The 20538-nt window shown below is 42.7% G+C and overlaps 1 protein-coding gene across 1 annotated transcript; it reads left to right on the plus strand.

The window, feature by feature from the left end:
• Positions 1-47: 47 nt before the first annotated feature.
• LOC127212807 (T-complex protein 1 subunit theta-like) lies at positions 48-1774 on the plus strand. The gene is given in 2 exon segments (XM_051172977.1): positions 48-567; positions 569-1774. Coding segments are annotated over 2 exon segments (1647 nt in total). The 5' UTR covers positions 48-111; the 3' UTR covers positions 1760-1774.
• Positions 1775-20538: the final 18764 nt, after the last annotated feature.

The following is a 20538-nucleotide window of genomic DNA, read 5'->3' on the forward strand; positions in this document are numbered from 1 at the left end:
AATATTTTTAAAACTAAATATTTTATAAGGATATTATGTTTAGGCTGTGCGTACACGCCGCTTCCTCCAGATCTTGGAGCGAGCGCGTGAGCGGTTGATTGCTACTTGGCCATGGCGCTTCACGTCCCCAAAGCTCCGGGCTTTGCCCAGATGCTCAAGGATGGAGCAAAACATTTTTCAGGGTTGGAAGAGGCTGTGTATAGAAATATACAGGCCTGCAAGGAGCTCGCTCAGACCACGCGAACAGCATATGGACCAAATGGAATGAATAAAATGGTCATCAATCGCCTGGAGAAGTTGTTCGTGACAAATGATGCAGCAACTATTTTAAGAGAGCTAGAAGTACAGCATCCTGCTGCAAAGATGATTGTGATGGCCTCTCATATGCAAGAACAGGAGGTTGGAGATGGCACAAACTTTGTTCTGGTATTTGCTGGTGCTCTTTTGGAACTAGCTGAAGAACTTCTGCGGATTGGTCTGTCAGTATCAGAGGTGATATCAGGCTATGAAATAGCTTGCAAAAAAGCTCATGAGATTCTTCCTGACTTGGTATGTTGTTCTGCAAAACAACCTTCGAGATGTTGACGAAGTGTCATCTCTGCTTCGGACCTCCATAATGAGTAAGCAGTACGGTAGTGAAACATTTCTGGCCAAGCTTATTGCTCAGGCATGTGTATCTATTTTTCCTGATTCTGGCAATTTCAATGTTGATAACATCAGAGTATGTAAGATTCTGGGCTCTGGTATCTATTTATCTTCGGTATTACATGGCATGGTATTTAAGAAGGAAACCGAAGGTGATGTAACATCTGTCAAAGATGCAAAAATAGCTGTGTACTCATGTCCATTTGATGGCATGATTACAGAGACTAAGGGAACAGTACTGATTAAGACTGCTGAAGAGCTGATGAACTTTAGTAAAGGAGAAGAAAATCTTATGGATGCACAAGTGAAAGCGATTGCTAGCACTGGTGCAAATGTCATAGTAACAGGCGGCAAAGTAGCAGACATGGCTCTTCATTATGCTAACAAGTACAATATCATGCTGGTGAGGCTGAACTCGAAGTGGGATCTCAGACGACTCTGTAAAACAGTTGGTGCCACAGCTCTTCCTAAATTGACTCCTCCTGTCCTTGAAGAAATGGGACATTGTGACAGTGTTTACCTCTCAGAAGTTGGAGACACACAGGTGGTTGTTTTTAAACATGAAAAAGAAGATGGTGCCATTTCTACTATAGTTCTTAGAGGTTCTACAGACAATCTGATGGATGATATAGAAAGGGCAGTAGACGATGGAGTCAATACTTTCAAAGTTCTCACAAGGGATAAGCGTCTTGTACCTGGAGGTGGAGCAACAGAAATTGAACTGGCTAAACAAATCACGTCATATGGAGAGACCTGTCCTGGACTTGAACAATATGCTATTAAGAAGTTTGCTGAAGCATTTGAAGCTATTCCACGGGCACTGGCAGAAAATTCTGGCGTGAAGGCCAATGAAGTTATCTCTAAACTCTATGCAGTGCACCAAGAAGGAAACAAAAATGTGGGGTTGGATATTGAGGCTGAAGTTCCTGCTGTAAAGGATATGTTAGAAGCAAGTATTTTAGATACTTACTTGGGAAAATACTGGGCTATTAAATTGGCCACTAATGCTGCAGTCACTGTACTTAGAGTGGATCAGATCATCATGGCAAAACCAGCTGGCGGACCCAAACCTCCAAGTGGGAAGAAAGACTGGGACGACGACCAGAATGACTGAGGGCCTTTCTGTTATAGGTGGAGAGTTCTGTTTGTAGGGTGGAATTTGCCTAATGTTTTCTTACTCTTAAATTAAAGTATTTGTGTTGATACTCTGCTGAGTGGCGAAATTAACGTGTTACTGTTGGGCGTGTCTGGTCAACTGCTGCTTATGTCAACCTTTCTAAACACAGGCAGCAAGCAAGGCAAGTCATTTTTACATTGCTGTTCTCCTGTATATCTGGCCTGCTTCAAAAAATAAATTGTATAATCATCATATGTAAAAAAAAAAAAAAAAGAATATTATGTTTGCTCTGTGACACAAGGTGTACATGAGAATTACAGATACCGCTGTAAAGGGAAATGAATTCCTTCTCAGAGTCAGTTTTAGAACAGAAAAAAAAATTGAAGTTAATGGTTTTTTTGTTCCGAGAAAAAATTAAAAGCATTCTACTTGTATAACAAAATATTATTAAATAACCTCATGGGCCTCGGGGGTGTTGACATTGTGTTTTTGTGTTGTCAAGTTTAGAAACTTCTCCTGAAGAACCCTCTACTCCACGGACTTCATACTGAAACAAGAAAATGAAACCGGTCAGCATCTGTGCCTGTTCGCATTGACATACCATGGTCCTAAGCTTTAAGCCATGAGATCTTGAATGTACCAAATGAAACTATGTGGTGTAGTTAGAAAAACCCACAAAGAAACAGATATGTGAACACAGAACCCCGACAAGAGGCAGGTTGATCGGCTCTTCCCACGGGAGCAAGAACAGCGGGTAATATGTATAGGTTGATTTGGTCAGGAGGGCAATGTCACATTAGAAATGTCACAGATCTCTACCAAATCCATCTTGGGTGATCATTTACCATGAGAAAAATTGAGATGGGCTGCTAATATCGAAAGAAAGGTAAGAGAGAGAAGCCAAGAGCACAGTCCCCAAACCCGATGTGGGATGTATGCTTTCTACTCTATTCTGTAGGCTGTGGGCTCCATCCACATTATCCTCTCTCTGTACATCCACTGTATATTTAGGTGAAGTTTTAAGAGCACATTTGCTGCACGTAACAGTCATAAACTCCACACCACACAGGCTCAAGTGAAAACCTTCAGCGTTTAAAGAGACCCACTCCAGGAAGAGAAAGAAAACAGCCGATGCGGCCATGTTATCCACTCCGCGGCACTCAGCCAACTCTGATGATGGAGATTTCCCGTGAAGTCAAGGACCTGGCTTTCCGTATCACCATCGTGTTCCTGCCGCTCTATACATCGTAGGTCATCAATAAGTATTTGCTCATTGACGCAGACAGTCCATTAGTCAATAAGGTAAGTCATTGTTGTCGCCATCCTTGGCCATTTTGTTCTTAGGGGAGAAGAGAGGATCATCTGCAGGACCTCGCAGAACGCAGCAGAGTCACAGGAGGGCCAAAGCTCATGTGGACTGTGCACGGGTGTTCCTTATTACTTCCCAAAATATTTTATTTCCTGAGTCCAACTAATGTAACATGACCAGGAAAGAAGACATCAGATTACAGTCAAGAAAAAAAATGTGAGAAGAGAAAAACAGTTTTCAGTACAGGGCAGAACTCCGGCCTTCTTTTCTTGTGTATAAATTAATAAAATGTTTTAAAAATCATTTTGAGACCTTTTTTTGGAGTAATACTGCAGTGCTTGAGCAGGGTGCTGTTCTCGCAGCACTAACGATGCAGAGGCAGGCTAGCATAGACTACAGAGTCAGACCCTGTCTCCAGGGCCGGGGGGGATCTTCAGAGGTGACACATTTAAAAGATGCATATATGGGTTCCTGTTCGATGATTGTTTGGTGGGTTTCTTAGCTGTAGATATTGTCTAAGAAATCTTGCTTTAGGTGAACGTGAGAACTGTGGTGTGGGACATACACTTCAACAAGCCCCTTAGAAGAACTTGCTAAATCTTTTACTAACCATAACACTTCTGGGTTCTATTTGTTTCAGTCCTCTGGGTTGAAAGTATTCTTTACTTACATTGTTCTAATGTGGTGTGTGAAATGTGTAGAGTCTGGCCAAACTTGTTTTTGTGTACTTCTCGTTTCAAAAATGTTTTTCAATCTATGACCTGATATCAGATCTGTGCTGGTTTCCCGTTTAGCCCTTTTTGGTGGGAACATTCAGACAGACAGAAAGACTACCCACTCTAACTCAGCCTCTATATTTCAAAACTAACTTCAAAAACTACTTTTAAAGCCAGGAGTGGTGACTATTGCCTGAAATTCTAGCAATCAGGAGGCTGAGGCAGCAGGATCACGAGTGTGAAGTCCACCTGGCCCGCACAGTGAGACCCTGGGTCAAACTGAACATTAACTTTACAAATGTTCATATTTAATCTCTGTCATAACAGTATAAAAATGTGATCTTTGTGCTTTTATTTAGATCTTTAAAAATGCATGCATAATAGACATATTAAGTCATGTCGCCTGTGTGAGCACCATGATGCTATGGCATGGACCATCCCCAAGCACATAAAATTCCAATGGGAAAGACAAAGGAAGTAAAGGAGGCAGAAAGAGCCTCCTAGGGAGCTAATACCCAAGTGCTCTAAGGTCACCAGCCACAGCTTTTCTGAGTCCTTTCTGAGTGACTGACTTCTGTAAAAACAGATTCTTCTTGGCACGTGCTATGCTCTTAGCAACGTTCTTTATAGCTAAGCCAACAGTCATCACCCTGGGCTCCGAACGTGGCTGGCGACACCTCCCTGAATGCTGCAACATGGAAGCCTTAGCCTGATAATCCTCTGGGCTAAAAAGAAGATGGAAAACAGAAAAGTGTCCAGTGTGGGAACCAATAACACTCAATTTCTTATGGGCAAACTAGTAGGATTTGTCATTGCTGAGCCATTGTGGAGTTATGCATTGCTGGTCTCAAGGAATTTACAATAGGTTTTATAGATAATATTCTGAGTATGTGGAGATGTGGGTATAATGCAACATACGTGCAAGGAATACATTTTTCCTTGTGATCAGACTTGTGAAGTTGCTGCCATGATGAAGTTTCCAGAATGTCTGGTGGCTGATGAAGATTGTAATGCAGGATCACTATGTAAAAATTAGAAAACACAAATAAATCTAAAAGATTATTTTTTAAAAAATCCTATTTCACAGTGCATGAATACATCAAAACACTTTCTTGCACACCATAAATACAAAAGTATTTATCAGTTAAAATATACATATTTTAGCTTAAGAATTTTATTTTTAAAAGTATTTTAACTTAAAAATATAACAATAACATAAAATTGCTCAAATTTGCCTCACTAAAAATCAATAGTAATGTTTTTTCTTTATTAGATTGCAAAAGTATACACACATAGATGTATAGGGTGTTTAAATATTCAGACAGAGGAAGCTGGAGAGATGGCTCAGAGGTTATGAAAGAGTATCTGCTGCTTTTCCAGAGGACCCAGGCTCAGTCCCAGGACCCAGGCTCAGTCCCACCTGATAGCTCACACCATCTGTAACTTCAGACCCAACACTCTTCTCTGGGCACTGCATGCACGTGGTGCACAGACATACATGCAGGCACTCACATATACACATAAAAGAAAACAAAAACAAAGAAGATATAAACAAAAAGTGAATGAAGAGAGACGCAAAGAGCTAAATGTGTGGCCATATAATATAGACAAATATGACTATAGAGATAAGTGTTATAAGTTGATACCTTATCTTTTGTAATTCACTTGTTTTATTTGCCAGTAATTTATCAGAATTGTCAGAAGATTTAAATAATCATCTATGTCAGTTAATGCACATCTACAAGTTAGTTTTTAATGGTTCTGGGGGCTGCAAAGATGATTCAGTAGGTCGCGTGTTCCCAGTGCTCCATGAGGAGCTTAGGTAAGGTGCTCAGTGCCTACGCTTAGCAAGCATCTGCAGCTCCAGTTTCACAGAAGCAAAACCAGGCAGATCCCTGGAGCTCACTGGCCAGCTAGACTGGCCTTGTCATTGATCTCCAGGTGCCGTGCCAGACTCTGTCTCAAAAACCAAGATAGAGAATGACTGAGGAAGACATTCAGTACAGACGTGTGGTGTACACATGCAGAGAGAGAGAGACAGACAGACAGACAGACAGATGACAGAGACAGAGAAACAGACACACAGAGAGAAAGAGAGGGAGGAGGGACTTTCTTTGATAGTCTAGCCTAGCGACAGTGGGGAATGCTCTTCCGTAATGCATTCATCTTTTCTGTTGCTCATGGAGTATAACATTTTGATGAAGAGCATCTGCTTAGGAAAAAAAAATAACACTGAAAGAATAGCTTTCTTTAGCTTTTCTAAACTTCACCAACGAGCATGCCCCTGGGCCCAGGTACTGAGTACTGACATCTGACCAGCTGTGCAGATGAGGTTGGTGGGAAGTGGACTCCCCGCTGCAGCAGGGCCTTAGGAGCGAGCTCCTCCAAACCTAGGTGCTCTGTCCCATCATGCAGCCACTGGCTGAGAGCACGGTGGCTCTGAGCCACGGCTCTTCTGGGCCCGCTGACCTTCATGTAGAACTCATTTCCTCTGTTCCCATATTGTCCTCCTTGCAATGACCCTTGGCACCCTTTATAAGCCTATAACTCCTTGCAAACACTCCTTTGTTCTCCATTATAAACTGTACCTTTCCTCCTTCTACACTGCCTTCCTCGTCAAGTCACTCCTCGATGACTCGGCTCTTACAAAAAAGGACAAGATTTGTAAGCCCCGCGATCAGGGAATAATTGAGAGTAGTATCCAGATTCTAACAGCAGTTTAATATGCACAGGGTCAAGGGATACTGGAAGGCAGGAAGAATTCATAACATAAGAAAAAGACAAGTGGTTCCCACTTACTGCAGTCAATGTTTTCAAACTGTTATAAGTTCAAAGTTCACTTATGTGAACCATAACAAGAAATTAATAAAGAATCAGCAGCCGCTAAGGTGACATGAAAAAGACATGAAAAACCTCATACACTGCTTTCAAGAGGATAAAATGGTTCAGCCATTAGGGCTCAGGGTTTGCTGGGCCCTCAAAACGCTGAACAGGTAACTGCCAAATGATACACAAATTCTTCTAGATACACACGCAAGCAGTTGAAGTAAGCATTAGCCAAAATTCTGTTTGTTAAGTGTAAACAATCTCAGTGTCTGTCAACAGAGGAATGGACACAAAAAAGGTATATACACACCTGGTAGAATATTATTCAGCAGTAAAAAGGAATGGAATTCTCGTATATGTTACACCACGTTGAAGACAACATGCCAAATACAAACACAAAAAAGGGAAAATATTTTTTCTCTGACTACAGCTGTATAAAACATCAAAAACAGAGGCAAACAGTAGGTTCTAACTTGGCAAAGGTTAATTCCCTTCAACTGAGCTTTACTGTCGAATGAGAACCGCCCAGGTCCTATAAGCCAGACTCAAGTCAGTTAGAGGTTTATAATGCATTCCTCTATAAATTCCCTATTGCTTCCATAACAACTTACAACAAAACTAGTGCCTTAAAACAGTGCACACTTACTTTATTGTCTCACAGTTCTGTAGGTCAGAAGTCACACAAGACTCTCCTTGCACTGAAGTCAGTCATCAGGCGGTTTTCATGGTTGGCTCTAAGTTTGCATTTGTCTGTCTGGCTTCTCCGGATCCAGAAGCCACTAGCATCCTATGGCTCATGGCTGGATCTTTACATCTTCAAGGCACATGATAAAGCATCTTGCTGAGCTTCCTTCTGACTTCACCTCCCTTTCTCTAACAATAGCCAGGAGAGCCTGTCATCCTTTAAGATTCCTATGGTTATATTGTCTAACCTTTCTGAATAATCTGAGCTATTCTAGTATCTCAAAGTATGTACCTTTATTTACATCTGAAAAATCAATTAAGGCAATTGAGAATGAAGCTGCTATGAACATAGTTAAACAGGTGTTCTTGTGGTATGGTGGAGCACCTTTTGGGTATATACCCAGGAGTGGTATAGCTGCGTCTTGAGTAGAACTATTCCCAATTTTCTGAGAAACCTGAAAGTTGATTTCCAAAGTGGTTGTATGCTTGCCCTCCCATCAGCAGTGGAGGAGTGTGCCCCTTTCTCCACATCCTCTCCAGCATGTGCAGTCACTTGAGTTTTTGGTCTTAGCCATTCTGATGGGTGTAAAATGGAATCTCAGAGGATTTTTTTTATTTGCATTTCCCTGATGGCTAAGAATATAGAGTAAATTTTAATTAATTTATTTACTCACTTTACATCTGATCTTTCCAGTGGAAGGAGGGTAACACCAACACACCCACAAACCTTCAACACTGCCTCTGCCTCCAGAGTGCTGGGATTAAAGGCATGTGCCACCATGCCAGGCTACATCACGGTGTTAATAAGGAATAATCAGCGCATCATCTGTAAAGCTCCATTGCCCATTGAGTGAAGTATTCCCAGATGCTGAGGATTAAAAGAGAGCCATGTTTCTGGCCCTTTATTATTCTTCACAGGAGAATGCCACAGTTTCAGGAGATGCCATTAAAATGAGGACGTGGCCCTATGCTGTGCTACATGCTCATTCTGAGGCCTTCCCTAGACATGTGTTCCAGAAAGAGTCCTTCTGCTCTCAAACATAACACCTGGCCTGCATAAATGCTGGCCAGCGTGTGATCTATAATTATCATGTCCAAAACGACCTTAACTGTCATTTCCCAAGCCGGTTTTGTAGACTTCTATATTCCAGACTAACAGACTAAAGTCCCTGGTGTGTTTGTTCCACATCTTTGGAAAATGGTACCCAGAAGTGTCAGATGAGATGGATTTGTACTAAAAAGAAGACAGGAAAGGTGAGGCGGCTGGAGGATGAGGGATTGACCTGGGCTATTGTCTGCACACTTTACAGTCACACTGAGGTTTCTCACCATCCTCTTCTGACTCTCCTCTGCATCCTGTACCTGCTAGCTGTGCACCTTGTAAGAGGAGACAGCAACTGCTCCCGTGCCCCCGAAGGGAAGACACAGCACATCAGCTACAGCAGGACTGACATCTGTTTCTGTGGAATAATCAAGGCCAGCACCCTTGCTGGGTGCATCATGGAACCAGGAGACCCCTGAACTGTCTTCTGTCATCTTAAAAACCATTCTGAAGATATGAAAAATAATCTTTAAGTAAAATACCTTAAGTGTTCCATGACATCCTAGAGTATTAATTTCTACTCAGTGCAGGAAACGTATCCTGCTTCCTTGATAGCATTGAGTTTACTCTGTTTCTGGATGACTAGTGTCCTCCCGACTAGAGGCACACACTGGCCAAGTGGCCTCTGGCCATCTCTCTGGTCTTCTGGCCACGTGTCTCTCAATTCCCTCCTTATGGAAGGCAATCACCGTTGTCTCGGACGAATCCTTTTGTGGTAGCCTCTGATCTTTACAAAATGCTGACATCTGACCTCAATAACATGCCTGTTGACTATTTCAGGTCATTAATAGCTTGCATCACATGGAGAAACCTGAGGAAATTCTAACAGACACTGACCCCAAGCCCAAGAGATAGGCAAACACTGAAATCAAAGCTTGCTGCGCACTGGACTTCTGCTTCCCTTTTTGATCTCTGCTGGGTTTCACTCTGTGAGAAAATGGCTGAGACACTATTGCCCTGCTAGGCTGACAGTGGTGAAGGCCACCACTCCATATGAGTGTGTACATACATGTGTGTGTATGTATGTGCACATGTGAGTATATGTATACATGTGTTAATGTGCACATGTGTGTGCTTATGTGTACATGTGCATCTAATTATACATATGTATCTCTGTATGTGTGCATACATACATGAGTTTGTATGTATGCACTGTGTATGTCTACAAATCTGTGTGTATTTGTATCTGCGTATGTGTTCATGTGTTTTTGCACATGTGTGTGTTTACTCGTGTATGCATATGCATGTGTATGTGCGCTCCTCTCTATAGCAGTGTAGTGCACTGTGGAGCAGCTGTCCATGGCAACACAGGGAGAATCTGAATACCCCACACCTTGCAAGAAACCCCAGGATTTGCGTCTCTGCTGCTAAAGCAAAGACTTGCTGTCATACATCTTGGAATAGTACAAAGAATAAATTAGATCCACTTTCTTAGTTTTACTAATTAAACTAATTAAACATTGGAAATTGCATACAAAAGATTAAATTTAAGAATAACTTTCTGTTTTAAAAAATTAATATATAAATCTGATTTTCACTATTTGTCTTTCACCCCCAAAAGAGATTTCAAACATTATCTGGTCAGAAACACTGTCGTAGCTGGGCGCAGTGTCCCATGCCTGTAATCCTAGCACGTGGGGAGTCAGATGCAGGCAGATCTCTGTGAATTCTAGGCCAGCCTCATCTACAAAGTGAGTCCAAGAAAGACAAGCTACATAGAGTAACTCTGTCTTGGGGAAAAGAAGGGGAAAAAAACCACTGTCACACTGTCTTTTATCCCAGTGCCCTTCACAGCAGGCGGCACACAAGCAGGGCTAAAAAAGAGGCAGTTGAGTAAATAGATAACAAATATTGTAAAACAACCGTTGTTTGCTTTCCATTAGCCAATCATCTATTTATGCTAATGCATCCATTGTCAAACACCCATCCAGAGATGACGTCGTGTGGGTGCTGTGTTAGTTGTGAAGCTACAGACATAAAACATACAGACCTCTGCCTGCAGAGACCTGGGCCCACCGTGAGAGGGGGCTGTAAGAACAACAGCAGGCATGATTATAAGCCAAACCCTTGAGAGCAGAGATAAACAGAATGCCCACTGGGGTCAAAACATCAAAAGGGGCTTTTTAAAAGAGGCCATATAGGTGGCCCTTAAAAGAAAATAAGAGAAAATGAAACTAGTCATAATTGCATATGTCAGGAACCCCAGCTACTCAGGGAGCTGAAAAAGATGGATTACAAGTTCAAAGCCTACCTGGACTATAGAGCAGGGTGAAGGCCAGCCCGGGCTACTGCCTGGGCAACTTAGCAAGACCTCTCAGCATACAGACAAAAAGGACTGGAGACGTAGCTCAAAGACCCTGGGTCGATCCCCAGCACTGCAAAAACATGAAGGAGAAGGAAGTGAATGAGGCAGAGAGGAGGGAAGAACAGACAAAGAACAGCGAGCCAGCACAGGCGGCAGAAGCCTGGCTGAGAGAGTGCAAGGTTGACTAGCCAATCACAGAGCCACATATCAGGGCTGGATGTCCAAGGCTCTCAGCCTCCTCCGAGCCTGATCCCCTCCCACCCCCCAGCCCCAGCCTGAGCCTCCATCACACTCTTCTGCCGGCTGTGTGTGGCAGCAGAGTCCTATGAGCACTGTGTTCTGTGGGTTATCACCGTGGCGAGGGCTGACCGCAGACACAGTCTGTAGACATATTTTCTGGTTGAGGACATGCAACTCCATAGTGCAATCTCTTCTGTGTCCCAGACAGACTCAAGCTTAACTCAACGTTTCTCTGCCAAAAGGTAAAAATGGGCCACTTTTGACTAAACTCCCAGTGTCTTCTGGGCCTCCAATTTAATCTATCCTTGCTTGCTGCACCCTGGAGGTTGACGTCTACGTGTCACCTCAGACTAAATGTCTCTGCTCTGTGAGAAGACAGATTAGCACTTGTGGACACCGTGTGACATTCTTCAGCCATTTGCCACCACCCTCCTGGGTGATGGCACTTGAAGGTGAGGAAATAGAGCAATTGCTCCTTGTCCTCTCTGCTGAACTTGAGGGCAGAAAGGACAGCTGAGGGAGTCCAACTTTACCCTCCACAGTGCAACATATGTGTAAGTTACTCCAACTGGAATGTGTAAACACACAGCTGCACCCAGCTCATCCTCACCTGCATCTCCCCTGGCCTTGTCCTACTTGTAAAATTGAAATAAATTATCCAAACTCTGAAAGAGCAAGCTATACCAAAATTTCATCATTTTAAAATCCCTAAAAGACAAAACAGTAAGGGTTGTTGCTGCTGTAGAAGTGAACACGCCAAAGAGTGTTCCTTATTTCATTTTTCTTTGTCTTTGATGACTTTCAAACTGTTATCTGCAAGAGTTAAAATACACTAATATTTCTCCAATGAATGAGCAAGGCCAATTGCATTATTTCCCATTTAAATTGCAGAGTCAAGGTGCCAAACAGGAAGACTGGGTCCCAGGTTCATAGCAGCTCCTGAAATTCCAGGCTACGATTCTTGAAATTCTAAGCTAGGGGCCTCTTATCTTTTATATGGATCAAAACACCCATCGTAAGTGGGACTTGTTCTACCTCAGTAGACTTCATATCCAGAGGCAGGTTTTCTCACACACTGCAGACGCTTGAGTGAGGGGAAATTCAGTGTTGGTCAATGGGCTTAGCTACAGTTAATCTGCACTTGGAGTAAGGCTTTCAATCTTCCTTCTATTTTATCTAACCCCAGGCTAGCCTTCAATTCATTAAGCAGCTGAGGATAGCCTTGTGCGAGGAGTTTCCTGAGTCCAGCCATCTCAGGGACAAGTTCCATCTTCCTGGCTGGGTCAAAACTGAATCCATGTCCCGAGGCTCCAGAACCAGCTCCTAGCCTGCTTCTTCAGGGTTTCTTTTACAGGGCATCTGTTTACTCTAGCTAGGGGCTCTAGTCACAGTCAAATTAGATGTGGGTCTTGAAATAAAACCTGAAATATATATATATACATGTATGTATATTGACTTAACATTTTGACCTGTTTTTTGCGTCTTGGTTCCTAATTTTGCTGACACCCACCCTCCCCCGCCCCGCACTGTCTTCCCTTCCTGCTGTAACTTCCGAAGCAGAGTCCCTGGCTCCCCCACCCCCCGCCAGCAGCAGAGGATTCCTCAGCACAGTGTCAGCATCTCCTTTTATATCAACGCCAATGAGTCAAATCAGCAAATCATGCTGAGTCAACTGATGTCTAAATATCTTGATTAAACTGCGCAGATCTGATAGCACTGATGTGCCTTTAATTTGTTATTCAAGACATGCTGCCATACTTATATATTCTTAAGAGATTATTATATTATATTATTATATATTATATGTTCTTAAGAGATTAACTGCCCACCCACCCACCTTCTCAGAACTTTACCGTCTGTTGAGACGTAATGTCAGCAGTGTCAGCATCTAACAGGAATCTGGCGCCAGACTGTTCTTGCGACCTCTTGACTGGCAGCGCGCACACATGCAAATCTTACAGGTCACATTTACTGAGCATCTCAAGCCCTGTGGTAATTGCTTTAAGAACTTTGCCTTTGGTAAGTGTATAGATGAAGTGTACGGATCTACACTGATGTCACTATCACCCCCCCTTTCATGATTAGAAAGTGAGGTCTGGGGACAGTAAGAAATGTGCTGCTGTTTGCCAACCATTATAGTTCACCTATCATCCTTCAGATCAGAGCCATGGCCACTGCTATCAGCCTCAGGTCAGGGACCTGGAGATGGAGCTTTAGTGGTTAAAAGCGCTGACTGCTCTCCCAGAGGACGTTGGTTCCATTCTCAGCACCCACATGATGGCTCACAACCACTTGTAACTCCTTTTACAGGAGATACAGCACCCTTTACTGCTTTCTACAGGCACCAGGCACACAAGTGATACACAATATATGTGCAGGCAAAACACTCCTATACATGAAAAGTAATTACACTAAGTAATAAATAAATATATAATAAAAAAGATTTTACAAATTCCATCACTAGTGCTCATAGCTGGCTTCTTGTCTCAGGTGAGGGTGAGTCAGGGAAAACTCAAATGCCTCTCAAATCACAAGAAAGACATTTATTTGAAAATCCTGATTTCTTGAGCATCCAGGCTACGAAATCATAGCCAAGTTCCCAGAAAATAAGTGTGACTGCTTTCTTCACTTTTTGAAATGTCCCAATCCCTATCCTCCCTATTCCCCACCCCAGTCCCAGCAGAGGCTGCACAGGCTCTTTAACTGTTGATGAATTCGTCCTCAACTTTCTCCACCCTGGCGGAAGCGGCACCTGTAATGGCACCCAGAGGAGTGAGTGGTACCAGAACAGGTGGCAGCCTGCTCCCTTGAGGTGGCCAGGAGACTCACCTGGAGACAAGAGGAGGAGGGAAAGAGAACGAAGAAATTACAAGACACTCAGTGTGACCTGATTAAGTTACTAATGAGCATAAATGAGACACCTCTTGAGGAAAGGGCGTCTGGTCGGAACTAGAAACCTGCGCTGACCAGAGGGAAGCGGTGGTTGTAGCAGCCTTCCTCCCTTCTCCGCTTGCCTGTCCCGCCCCTTCTGAGATTACCAATTTAATAAGACAACAGCGCCACCTCATGGTTACAATGAGGATGAACCATGGAGGGCCATGCACAATCCTTTTTCTTCCTTTGAAGAAATCAGCTGCCATTTCCCGCCCCCTGTTAATGTTTCTTTAATTGCTGCTGACTCTGTTTTCTCTTACTTTGTATTCTCATTTCATGCAGGAGTTACTTTTGCCCTCACTCATCCTCTCCTGTGATCTCCTATGTCTCTCGCCATGATGCGGCTTTGATAGTTACGGTGTGAGGAGTTAGGGTGTAAAAACATCCACAGCATTTCAAAGCATTGAAGCAACACTAAGAACAGTTTGTAAACTTATGTAGTGTACATTTCATGGATTCAATAAAACCTTAAAACTGTGGTATCTTTGGAGGGCGGGGTTGACGACAGCTGTGCATGTAATGTATTAGTAAAGCTTTAAAAAGGGGAGGTGGAGATGATGTCACATATCCATAGTCCCAGCACTCAGCTGGCACAGGCAAGGAGAATAATGGGAGAGTTCAAAGCAAACTGGTCTACACATCAACCTCCCCCCCCCAAAAAAAAAAACAAAAAAACAAAAAAGCAACAAAAAAACCTGACATATATTTTTTAATTCTATACCTAGTTATCTATAGAAGTACAAAAGTAACAGAAATTTAATTATACTGTGATCTATATACTATTTCAAATAACTATGAAAAACTTTTTTCATGAAATAACCATCTGTTGGCATTTGCTGTGTGCTGTGGTATTAGCACACTAGTTGACAAAATAAAACCACTGTTCTTAATAGACAGGATGAGAGAGAGAGAGAGAGAGAGAGAGAGAGAGAGAGAGAGAGAGAGAGAGAGAGAGACAGAGACACAGAGACAGAGAGAGACAGAGACAGAGACAGAGAGACAGAGAAGAAAGAGTCAGACAGACAGATAGTTGGAGACACAGAAACACAGATATAGAGAGAAAGAAAACAGGGAGGAATGGGGACTGGGAGAGAGAGGAAGGAGGGATAAATACTTGAATTATGCTATAATGTTATTGTACTATAGAAAATATAAGAAACTGGGGTAAGAAAAAGAAAGAAATAGATGAGGACATGTCTTCTGTTGAGATAAAGCCAGCTCGAGGAGGTAGCTTCAGAAAGAGTGAAAAAGAAGGCCCACAAGGAGGCATCAAGGCTGCTGGATCTGGACCCAGGGCTCCTGCACAAACAGTTGCACCAATTAAGGACAATGGATGCAGTAAACCTAGACCCTGCTGTTCAGATGTACAATAGACAGGGACTACCTCTGACATGAACTCTGGTTCCCCCAATTTAATCACTTCTCCTTGGTGAGGGAGCCCTGGCAGCACACAGAGGAAGAGGAAGGAGACTATCCAGATGAGACCATATTGGTGGGGGAGAAGGTCCCCTTATGGCAGAGGTCTGGGGCGGGGATGATAGGGCAGAAGAGGGAGGGAGAGTGAGAAGAGAGGGAATAACAGTCAGGATGTAATCTGAATACGTTATAATAGAAAAAAGAAGAGAGAGAAGGAAAGAAAGAAAGAGAGAAAGAAAGAAAGAAAGAAAGAAAGAAAGAAAGAAAGAAAGAAAGAAAGAAAGAAAAATCCAGATAATTTGTCTGGAGCAAAGTACTCCAACAGAATATGAAAAAGAATGTTCTAAAAGCAGGAAATGTTGATGAGGAAGTACGGTGGGTAGTGCTTGGGGAAGAGAATGGGTACAGGGGCAGCTGGTGCGCAAATCACGAAGATTCCCTAAGCCGTGGTCAAGATTTTCTGACGGAAACAATCAGGCAACACCAGGGGCGCCACGGCAAGGCGGTTTCTACAGAGCTTGCTAAGGCAGTCTATATGGTTTTGATTTAAAAGGGGGAGAAGACGGTGAGGCCTGAGCAGCTAATTCTCTTAATGAGGAGAGTTTGCCAGGAGCGCCAACATCTGCAGGGAGGGTCTAGGTGGAGGTGCGGGTAGGCAGTGAGTACCACTGAGAAATCTGTTTGGACATACTATGAAAGAGCGCCCCCCTGCGCCCCAGGGACATCATTAGGTGGATATGAGTTCAAACTTGGAGGAAAAGAGATTTAAAAAAGAAAAAAAACCGACACAGGTGTTATCTACTTCTTTAAATATTATATAAAGTTGTGGCACTAGAAGGAACCTAGGGGAAAGAGCAAAGAGAGAGAGAGAGAGAAAAGAAAAAATAGACTAGAAAGGGACAGATGAGCAACTATCTGAAATATGGTAGAAACACTTGCAAGTCTGTGGGCTGTGCACGGTATCTCTGATTCTGTGCCACTCCTGGGAAAAGAAATATTACACACAAGAAAATGTAGATAAGTTTTACAAAGTCATTTAAAATACTTAGGTATGTTGGGGCTAGTTTAAATGGTATGCCTAATAAATGTTTATTATTAGGCTATAATTATTATGGTGAAGTTCTTTAAACCCCTATCAATCAAATAAAAACACAGACACCGTGTGTGTGTGTGTGTGTGTGTGTGTGTGTGTGTGTGTGTGTGTGTGTGTGTAGAACAAGACATTACCTGGGGCACGGCAGATATTAACTTCCTAAACTCATTTTACCTCCCAGCTCCACCTCAGGATGCGTTCCATCTATGATCCCAAAATAACTGTTAATGTTCTCCGCCTCCTCATCCATGCTGACCTAGCCATGTGCTCCTTTCCCATGCTAAGCCATGGCATTGGCCCATTTCCTCCTCTTCCTCCTCCTCCTCCTCCTCTCCCTCATGATCTTTTGACCCCAGCCTGGGACCCACAAACTCCACCTCCCTTTCTTCTGCCAAATCTCAAACTTCAGCATTTTTATTAACCAATTACTTTAAAGTACATGAAACAAGGTTTAAACTAGAAGGGCAGGGACCAGATTTTGGAAGACAGTAATTAGCACTAAAATATATACCATCAGACCAACTCCCAACAACGGTATAAATTGACGCATTTGTAATAAACATTAGCTAGGTACAAGGACTAATTCAAGAATTCCAAAACATTCCTTTTCAGTATATTGAAATAGGAATCTCCGAAATCCTTTATCATGGGGGGTATTAAATGAAACATATACACTTAACTGTTGAATCGCTCTGAATTTTAACAAGGAAACTCTGCTGGCATTGTATAGGACAAGGAGTTTTTTGTTTGTTTTGTTTTGTTTTTTTAGATGGCCATGTGATAAACCATCCTGACTCCACCTTAAGATCAGTGTGCATCTTGTTACAAAGTCAAAATAAGTTTGGTTTTTGTTTTCTATAAAATATAAGTTTTTATGTCTTAGGATTTGACCAGACCATAACTTGAGACTTCCTGGAACTGAGTAATATGGAACTTGGTCTGTACCTGAGTGAGGCTTGACCTACACCTATCCTGATGACATAAAGTGTTCTGCCAAATAATTTGAGATGTTCTGCCAAGTTCCTACATAACAAAAATTCCTCTGGAAATCTCCCAACCTTTGGAACTCCCTAGCCTTGCAGGTTTTTAAAGCAATAAAGAGCCCACGTTCTCCTATGTTCAATGTTCTTTCAAAACTCACTTTAGAGAGACAATCTTGTCTAAGAGAAAATAAAGCTTGTTTAATTCGACTAAAAATTTGGGTAATGGTCTCTCCTCTCATTCAGTATGATTAACACATGAAGTGGACCTTCCCAGGGAAGAAGAAAGATGTGCTTCCTCTTCCTCCTCACGTAAGGAAAAGAGTCACCCAGGGTTCACATCTCAAATGCTTGCGGCAAGTGAGCAAACAGTTCTGCCTATATGCTTTTGCATAGTGACACGTCACTGAGAAAACCTTTCATTATGAGGAAGGAGCTCATATACTTTGTGATTTCTACCTAGAACATACAAGAGCATTTACCTCATAGAAAACAGAGGGGCAGTCTTTTGGGCATGGGCACGAGGTGGGGAAAGCTGACTGCCTGAGTGACAGGCAGACAAACCGGTACATATGGAGAGACCCCTTGGGACCAACTCTCTCCCTCTCTCTCTCTCTCTCTCTCTCTCTCTCTCTCTCTCTCTCTCTCTCTCTCTCTCTCTCTCCCTCCCTCCCTCCCTCCCTCCCTCCCTTCAAGATTTCTCTGTGTAACAGCCTTGGCTGTCCTGGACTCACATTATAGACCAGGCTGACCTTGAACTCCCAGAGATCTGCCTGCCTTGGCCTCTTAAGTGCTGGGATTAAAGGTGTACACCACCACGCCCAGCAGCTGCAGGATTTTCATGGATCTTAGATATTTTCATTAAATAACAAGCATGAAATCTGCTTACAAAACACTTAATACCTATAGAGTCTCCACTGCATCGCAGAACGTGATTACACTGGCTGGTGATTTTCACCGTGGGTGCCTCTCCTCTGTATTCTACTTGGCTGAGAGCACAGTGCCCCCACCTGAATCAGAAGCCAGGTTTTCCTACAAAAAACCTCTCATTGGAAGTGAGGAATCTGCCTACATTAAGACCCTTTTTTTCAATTAGTTCATTCTCTTTGTGATGGCCATTCTTGGTGTCCAACTTGACTACATCTAGAATTAACTGGAATCCAGTAACAAAGGGGACGCCAGTGAGGAACAGATGGAGAAATTCCCAAGCCCAAAGGTGCTCGGGCGCCCCACAGGCCTCCTCTCATGGTGTGTGCTCTTTAAGCTCTATTAAATAATAGTGACCAATCACTGTTAAATCGGTCATGTTTACGTGTTTGCTGGCTTATTTATATGTAAGGGTGTTTGGTCTGCATGTGTGTCTGTACCACATGCATGCTCAGTGGGCATGAACTCCAGAAGAGGGCGTCTGATCCTCCAGCACTGGAGTTATACATCATCATGAGCCATCATATGGGCTTGGGAATTGGACCCAGGTCCTTTGGGAGAGCGCCAGGGCTCTTATCCTGTGAGCCACCCCTTCCTAGCCCTGTTATGCCTATCTTAACGCCTACCTATGGAACCTTGGAATGCATGAGCTAAAGTAACTCAGTTCTCATTTTAACAACATTTCAGAGTTTTTTTGGCTTTGTTTTCTTAACTAAATACAGAGTTAGAATAAATTAGAGAAAGCAATCAAGTGTTTACATTTCTTGATTGCATTTTATTTTCTGAAAATCTTTATAGTTTTAATTTAAAGGATGTAAATATTATTTTGCTTTGGTCATAAAAATTATAAATATAACATTAAAAAAGGAACACCTGGTGTTTTGAGACTGGCTTTATACTGGTGAAGAAAGTAATACAGAAAAGTGGTGTTTGTTGCTACAGTTCTGTGATTTCTACTGAGAAACCATCAGTCTTAGTCAACCTTATTTAGCCAGAAACATGCACATCAAAATAATGAAACAGCACAACAATATTTTGGCATTATCACAAAGTAATGCTGACCTCACTCAGGGTTTGTCCCAGAGGTCAGCAAACCACTCAGACTGCTGGTCCACTTCACTTTCCTCACTGTCCAGAGGGTGGCAGAAGGCTTGATGTGGAGACCAATGGCCTAGGTTAGAGCAAAACTCCCCTCTGCTTTATCTTGGAGAAATTTCATAATTGCCAGGGTAGCACTTCATTAGCAAGCAAGTTGCTTGTTTTTAGGAAAACAATAGAGTACCTGCTGTTTTATAGGGGCAGGAGAAACTGTGCTAGTCTTGAGTGTAGCAGGAGCATTTATTTGCATCCATGTGTTCATTCGCTAGTGTTCTACAAATGCTTTCTCCTTCCCTTCCTTGTCTTTTCTCCATCCTTTCCTCCTGCCTTTCATCCTCCCTTTCCTGCCCTCTTCTTTCCTCTTCCTCCCCTGCCACTCATCTCCCCACTGAGTAGCCTTGGCTGGCTGGGAACTCCTCATGTAGACCAAATGTGCAATGATTCTCTGCCTCAGTTCATTGTCTTCTGGGATTCCACTGGTGGTTTTTGTTTTGGTTTTTTTTGTTTGTTTGTTTTTTTTTGGTTTTTTGAGTGACACATAAGGATAGACCATTGTGGATAACAAACCATGCTGTTTGTTGAGTAGGTTCACAGGCAGCTAATAAAGAGTGAGAAAAAATTAAATAGAGCCCCCCTCATCCTTTCTCCGTGTCTTCCCTTGGCTATAGTGTCCTGCTTAAGCATTGGGAAGGTGATTGGCTCTTGGCCAATGAAAATTCAGGCCAGATACTTTTTAATATTTGTGGACATAGGTCCTGTGCTTTGACACTCCTTTGACTCACAAAGAAGAGAAGAAGCACACATCTGACATGGGGAGACCAGAACTCCCAAGTGTCAGGGTACAGTGAGTCTTGATCTTGACCCCCTATTTTATCATTCAGAATCCAGATTAACTTCTGGATTTTATTTTAAAAATAAATCTTAGTCGGGTGTGGTGCTGCACGCCTTTAATCCCAGCACTTGGGAGGCAGAGGCAGGCGGATTTCTGTGAGTTCGAGGCCAGCCTGGTCTATACAGTGAGTCCAGGATGGCCAAGGCTACACAGAGAAACCCTGTCTCAAAAAACCAAAAGAAAATAAAAATAAATAAATTTTCACTTTATGTGTATAAATATTTTGCTTGGAACCCTTCAAGAGGAGAGCTTGT

The sequence above is a fragment of the Acomys russatus genome, chromosome 31, assembly GCF_903995435.1.
Source record: "Acomys russatus chromosome 31, mAcoRus1.1, whole genome shotgun sequence".
NCBI lineage: Eukaryota > Metazoa > Chordata > Mammalia > Rodentia > Muridae > Acomys > Acomys russatus.